The sequence below is a fragment of the Podarcis raffonei genome, chromosome 13, assembly GCF_027172205.1.
Source record: "Podarcis raffonei isolate rPodRaf1 chromosome 13, rPodRaf1.pri, whole genome shotgun sequence".
In the NCBI taxonomy this organism is placed as follows: domain Eukaryota; kingdom Metazoa; phylum Chordata; class Lepidosauria; order Squamata; family Lacertidae; genus Podarcis; species Podarcis raffonei.
The window spans coordinates 30,669,166-30,676,546 of record NC_070614.1 but is presented as its reverse complement, the minus strand read 5'-3'; the positions used below and the strand labels follow the sequence as shown (position 1 = coordinate 30,676,546).

The following is a 7,381-nucleotide window of genomic DNA, read 5'->3' as shown; positions in this document are numbered from 1 at the left end:
GTCTTCCTCCATGCTTCTAGCCTCCTCTTTGCAGCTTAGTTTTACAAAGAGGATGAGAAAACCAATGCTGAATCATGACTTCCCACACAAAGGAGGAGGGGGAGAATTATAGTTACGGTAGTCTGGTTGATTTGTGGCATATTGTGATGCCTGCAAATTCTGGCTGTACAAAGGTGGCACTTTCTGGAGAAAAAAAGAATATGGTCATGGGATCGTTCATGCAGAAAGCAACCTGTTTTTCATGACAAAGTGTTTGTATGGAAGTTCCCACAAAGCCAGCTGAGATGCCAAACTAATAACAACCAGGAGACGATAATGGCTGGAGGCACCTGCCCCATTCCCTTAGCAGCCCCCATCCTCCAGATCCTTCCTCAGAGAAAGTGTTCCCACATCACTCCCGAGAAGGAAGGTGGTGGTTGGGGGAGGTGGTGGTAAAAGAACAGGAAAAGATGTTGTGTGAGAAAATCAGTTGATTCTGTCCATTTTGGGCTATGACTCTACTCCCATCTGACATAATTACCATGCTCCATTGGCACTGCGATCTGCACTCACCATCTGATGATGTTTAAGAGTTTTCCTATGTATCAAAACGCTTTCCTGGAAACAAGTTTACCGTCTCTACCTTTTTTCTAAAACTACTGATTTTCTTTTTCCAATCTAGCTCCACCAATTTCTGAGAAGTGTCTCATTTAACAACACTGCAGAGGATGAGATTTCATTCAACCAAAATGGGGAGGTGCTATTTGGCTTGGATATTATCAACTATGTTATATTATCCAATCAATCCTTTCAGAGAGTGAGAGTTGGAAGGATGAATCCACAGGGTTCCCCAGATCAAGCATTTACCATTGATGAGGATGTCATAATGTGGCCCAGTTTATTTAACCAGGTACAGCCCAACTGTCAGCTACAGGTGAAACTCGGAAAATTAGAATATTGTGGAAAAGTTCATTTATTTTAGTAATTCAACTTAAAAGGTGAAACTAATATATGAGATAGACTCATGACATGCAAAGCGAGATATGTCAAGCCTATATTTGTTATACCATATTTTTCGCACCATAGGACGCACTTTTTCCCTCCTAAAAAGCAAGGGAAAATGTGTGTGCATCCTATGGAGTGAATGCAGGGGGGAGGCAGGTGGGAAAAGCCCCCAAGAGCCGCACACAAGCTCTGTGCGCTCTTGTGGGCTTTTCCACAGGAGGGAGAAGGGACTGACTAGCCACATCAGTCCCTTTTCCCACCTCCCAGAAAAGGCAGGAGAAGCCGCAATCTCTTTCAAGGGGTTGCGCGGCTTCTGCGGGCTTTTGCGAGAGGTGAGGGAATCCCCCCACCTCCCAGGAAAGCCAGAAGAAGTCGTGCAGCCCTTTTAAAGTGCGCGCGGCTTCTGCTGGTTTTGCGGGAGGTGGGGGAATTTCCCCACTTCCCAGAAAAGCCAGGAGAAGCCGCGATCTCTTTAAAGGGGTTGCGCAGCTTCTGCGGGCTTTTGGGAGAGGTGAGGGAATCCCCCCACCTCCCAGGAAAGCCAGGAAAGCCCTGCGCAGTGTCTCCCGGCAAGGAAAGGCTGCACGGGGCTAAAGGGGAAGCCAAAACAGCGAGCGGGATCCATCCCGCCCCCTGCCTTGGCTTGCTCCATAGCTGCGCGCAACCCCTCCGGCAAGGAGAGGCTGCACGGGGCTATGGATTCTTTAGCCCTGCGCAGCGTCTCCTGGCAAGGAGAGGCTGCACGGGGCTAAAGGGGAAGCCAAAACAGCGAGCAGGATCCATCCATCCATCCCGCTCGCTGTCTTGGCTTCTTCCATAGCTGCGCGCAACCCCTCCGGCAGGGAGAGGTTGTGCGCAGCCTGTACGCTGCTCTTTGGGGCTGGTGGGGAAAAAAGTTTTTTTTCTTGATTCCCCCCCCCCAAAAAAAACCTGGGTGCGCCCTATAGTCCAGTGTGCCCTATGGTGCGAAAAATACGGTAATTGTGATGTTTATGGCGTACAGCTGATGAAAACCCCAAATTAACAATCTCAGAAAATTAGAATATTAAATGAAATCAGCAAAACAAGGACTGCAAATAGAGCAATATTGGACCTCTGAGAAGTAGAAGCATGCACATGTACTCAGTACTTGGTTTGGGCCCCTTTTGCATCAATTACTGCCTCAATGCGGCGTGGCATGGGTGCTATCAGCCTGTGGCACTGCTGAGGTGTTATGGAAGATCAGGAAGCTTCAAAGGTTTTCTGGTATTGATTGAGCACTGATGATCTCTCCTTATGGTGAAAACAGCTTTCATTGTGGCAATCATGCATACACAAAAAAGATTTTTGATTGAAAGAAGATTACTATTTATGAATTGTATCCAGGTTGATATGCAATAAAGGGGTGAAGAATAAAAAGACCAGCTGAGAGCAGACATGATCAGGTTGTTTTTAGAGCAGCAATAGAAGAGGAGAAAAAAAGAAAAAAAGTGGTGAAGGGGCTTGAGCAGGAGATATGGAATACATCATTCTTACAGGAGTGGTTGTCAGGGAAGGGTGACACAGCATACCTGGCCTCCCAACAGCAATGCAACTGCATTACTGGGTAGGATAGGAGGAGGGGAAAGACAGCAGAAAGGTCAATGCACTGTAAGTGCATTGGCAAAGGGTATGTGTTGGTTGGGGCAACTTTTCCACCATATCCCACTTTCCCTTCCAATAAGCAACAGTGAAAGCATTGCCAGAATGACTGATATTTGACAGCCCTCCCCACCAGCCACTCTTTCTGGTTTTAATTGTACTGGTTTTTATTTTTCAGTCACTAGCTATATTTGCATACTACCCATGGAACTAATTTCTCTTGCCAGTTTTTGTCACATATGCATATTTTAAGCCATAGGTCCATTTCCTCATAAATCTGATTTTTAAAATAAAAAAAAATTTAAGATGAATTAAGATAAATATTAAGAATGCATATTTAAAACCCTGTTTTAAACTGTTTAAACTGTGCTGTAATGTTTGAGGAAGGGACGCGGGTGGCGCTGTGGGTAAAACCTCAGTGCCTAGGACTTGCCGATCGTATGGTCGGCGGTTCGAATCCCCGTGGCGGGGTGAGCTCCCGTCTTTCGGTCCCAGCTCCTGCCCACCTAGCAGTTCGAAAGCACCCCTAAGAGCAAGTAGATATATAGGTACTACTTTATAGCGGGAAGGTAAATGGCGTTTCCGTGTGCTGCGCTGGTGCTGGTTCGCCAGAGCAGCTTCGTCACACTGGCCATGTGTGTCTTCGGACAGCGCTGGCTCCCGGCCTCTTAAGTGAGATGAGTGCACAACCCTAGAGTCGGACACGACTGGCCCGTACAGGCAGGGGTACCTTTACCTAATGTTTGAGGAAGCTCAAAATATATGCATTAGTCCAGTAGAGCAGGCATAGGCAAACTTGGCCCTCCAGGTGTTTTGGGACTACAACTCCCATCATCCCTGACCACTGGTCCTGTTAGCTAGGGATGATGGGAGCTGTAGTCCCAAAACATCTGGAGGGCCGAGTTTGCCTATACCTGCCCTAGACGCTGATCATGACATATTGTACTGGGATTCACAAAGACTGAATTTATCAAACATTCCTAAATGTGACCATCCTCCTATGGTAGTGGCTGTTGGAACTGGGAATGGGTGTAGCCCTAAAACTGCTTTATCTACATATAGTATATCATACTAGGTATTTTCGCCCTCTCCCCAAACAAGTGGACCCAGACCAGAAGGATTCACCAGTCACTCTTCTCTTCATTTTCATTCTGCTCTTTCATTTATGGATTAGGCTCAGCCTCTTTCTGTATGTACTGAGAGTTGCAAACCTGGTTCTTACAAGAAAGTGAAGGAAGGGGAGCCATTTTGCTGCTATGATTGCATCCCATGTCCAGAGGGGAAAATGACAAACGAGGACGGTAAGAGATAAACATAGAACACTGGATCCACTCAGTTATTTGCACTTAGTTTCAATTGAAATAAAGTAAATGTAAGAAATTTTAGCATAAATGCCGGTCCTACTTACCACCCACAAGCGTTCCCTGGAAATCATACATTAGGCAAGCATTTGACCAATGAGTCCATGATTTCCATTGATACTTATGGGAATCAGTGATCTCTTTCTGCCTTCCACAATGGTTTGTTGTTATGATGGCTGCAGCCAACCAGTGAAAGAGAGACAAAGGAAAAACTGATTTTGTCTGATCTCTCCTGCTCTCTGATTTGTTCAGTCTAGCTCCTCTTTCCTCTCTGCATGGTTCATGCCCCAAAATGGTGGCCACTGACTAGCAAAGCACAATAAGGAAGAAGGGGGAAAGCTCTGGCTATTCAGATATCTGAATCTGAGGAGTATATTGCAAGCTTTGGGAATTACTCTTTATATTTGCATAAGTGATTCGGAAGGTAACAAGCAGGTTGATATTATGGCCTGTGTGTATTTAAGTCAGTCTGCATAGGACGTAAATGCTACTGAGTTATGATATCACTCCCACATTTAGCACACATGATCCCAAATAGTTTACCATATCGTTTTTATCCCTGCATCGTCCCACACTATGATGCTTCTTTAGATCCATGTAGACTTTAAACAGTGATAATCACCCTGAACACTTTTTATCATATCAACGCTTCCTTTATCATCTTATTTGAACTATAAGGGTAGCAGCTACATTGTGCTGTTGATATAGATGGCAACTATGTGAACTCAGAATACATCTTTCTTTTTCCAGATATGAGTGACTGTAATAAATGCTTAGATGAAAACTATCCGAGCAAGAGGCAAGATACATGCATTCCCAAGGATATAAGCTACTTGTCTTTTGGAGAGCCTTTGGGCATTAGTTTAGCCTTCCTTGCTCTTTCCTTTGGTTTGATCACAGCACTGGTGCTGGGAATAATTCTGAAGAACCGGAACACTCCCATCATCAAAGCCAACAACCGAAACCTCACCTATACTCTCCTCATCTCCCTCCTGCTCTGTTTCCTTTGTGCTTTATTGTTCATTGGCCGGCCTAAGGTGGTGACATGTCTCCTCCGACAAACTGCTTTTGGCATCATCTTTTCAGTGGCTGTTTCTTGTGTGCTGGCAAAGACCATTACTGTGGTTCTGGCTTTCATGGCCACCAAACCAGGTTCCAGGATGAGGAAGTATGTGGGGAAAAGACTGACCAACTCAATTATTCTTTCCTGCCCCCTTATTCAAGCAGGCATATGTGTTGTGTGGCTGGCAACATCTCCCCCATTCCCAGATGTTGACATGCATTCCCTGACTGAAGAAATTATATTAGAGTGTAACGAGGGCTCTGTGACTATGTTTTACTCTGCTGTTGGCTACATGGGCTTCCTGGCAGCTGTCAGTTTCACAGTGGCTTTTCTTGCCAGGAAGTTACCTGACAGTTTCAATGAAGCCAAGTTTATAACTTTCAGCATGTTGGTCTTTTGTAGTGTTTGGTTATCTTTTGTTCCAAGTTACCTGAGCACTAAAGGCAAATCTATGGTAGCAGTGGAGATCTTTTGTATTTTAGCCTCTAGTGCTGGATTGTTAGGTTGCATTTTTTCCCCAATTTGTTATATTGTTGTGTTAAGACCTGACTTGAACAACAGGGAAATGCTAACAAGAAGAAAAGAATAAAGCCTTGAATTTAAGTTCTTTGCTATACTTTTTAATCAAGAGGTTTGCAAGTGTGTGTGTTCTGCATTTGTGTGTCAAGCAGATTTTTAAAATTTCTCTTGTCTTCATCAGTGTTATATTAACCTGATTCACAATACTAATCTGTTGTTGTTGTTGTTGTTGTTGTTGTTGTTGTTGTTGTTGTTGTTGTTATTATTATACAAGAACATGTAGACATGAAAAGCTAGTAACAGGGGGAAAGTAATGATAGAGTTGGAGAATAAAATAATAGCATCATATTACAAACTTGCTTTCCTGAATAGCAGTTGGCATTCAGATACCCCTGCCATAACAAATAATGAGAATGAGAAACTAGCTATGAGGAGATCCCTCCCGATTGATATATTTAAAGAAGGGAAATCAATCTGTATTTCAATTGTGAGCCCGGGTGCAATGAAGCCATGAGGGGTTAGGTGAACACACAGTGGATACATAAAATACGTCCGAGGACTGTGCTGGTATCAAATAAGGCCACAACTTTATTGATGATTTTTTGCAGGTTTGGGCATAGGATATGTATCTACTAATCAACCAGGCTGCCCACTGGTTTATGGCTAGTTAATTCCACCCCCAAGGGCCCTTCCTACTCTGTATATTGAGTGTAAACCTGTCCCTACACTGTCCCATCAATGTGCTATGTGCAAGGCCTTTTGGCCAAAATACACTCACTGTCTTTTAAGGCAGGTAGCTGCTGTGGAAAGAGCTTTCTTTATTGTGATTCTCTGCTAACAAACCACTCTCCCAGTGGAGAGTATCTCACCCAACACTCTGTTGGTTCCTGAACCCATTTCCCATGGCAAAGGATATCTGGGGATAGGATGATCAAGACCAAGAAAAGAAATCCAGAAATAATAAGAGGACAAGTATGGATCAGCAACAAAATATTGTAGGGGCTAAATTCTGAAACAGTATAACAAGTGTGACAATAAAATCAAGAGCACACATAACCATGAAGATATAGATATAGATATATAGATATGGGACGCGGGTGGCGCCCTGGGTTAAACCACAGAGCCCAGGACTTGCCAATCAGAAGGTTGGCGGTTCGAATCACCACGACGGGGTGAGCTCCCATTGCTCAGTCCCTGCTCATGCCAACCTAGCAGTTCAAAAGAACGTCAAAGTGCAAGCAGATAAATAGGTACCGCTCCAGCGGGAAGGCAAACGGCGTTTCTGTGTGCTGCTCAGGTTCGTCAGAAGCGGCTTAGTCATGCTGGCCATATGACCCAGAAGCTGTACGCTGGCTCCCTTGGCCAATAAAGCAAGATGAATGCCGCAACCCCAGAGTTGGCCACGACTGGACCTAATGGTCAGGGGTCCCTTTATCTTTCTCTCTCTCTATATATATATATATGAATACACAAGGTTCAAGTGAAGCTTTGAGAGTGTTTTTAAAATATAATGTACATACTGTAAACCTAAGGACAAGGTCTTTATTACTGCTGATCTTTGCTAGCTACTCTGGGAGCCTTGTTGATGAAAAAGGAAGCTTAAAATGCTTCAGTTACTGTCAGATGGCAATGGTGGTTGCTTGTGAGTAACCAGTCAGGACTCTTTTACAGGTTTTATTTTGGTGCAAGACTATTTACAGTGCAGAACCACAAGTTCATGTCTGCCTCAATCGCTAGCAGAATCCGGGAGTGGTCGTTTCCGGGTCCTCCCCCAACATAATAGCTTAGTCACCCCCAACCTTTTCCTTCCTTATGTGCGTTTTGCACCTCTGTG

General features: G+C 44.4%; 1 protein-coding gene across 1 annotated transcript; it reads left to right on the top strand.

Annotated features, from left to right (window-relative positions):
* Window positions 1-2,551: 2,551 nt before the first annotated feature.
* LOC128398646 (vomeronasal type-2 receptor 26-like) lies at window positions 2,552-5,617 on the top strand. The gene is made up of 3 exons (XM_053359894.1): window positions 2,552-2,569; window positions 3,779-3,905; window positions 4,716-5,617. The coding sequence occupies exons 1-3, from the start codon at window positions 2,552-2,554 to the stop codon at window positions 5,615-5,617; spliced, it is 1,047 nt and encodes a 348-aa protein (XP_053215869.1).
* Window positions 5,618-7,381: the final 1,764 nt, after the last annotated feature.

What these genes read in the sequence shown, in the direction of transcription:
- LOC128398646 (XM_053359894.1), top strand. An exon ending in GAAAATGACAAACGAGGACG is followed by an intron (nt 3,906 to 4,715) that starts GTAAGAGATAAA and finishes TTCTTTTTCCAG; the next exon opens with ATATGAGTGACTGTAATAAA.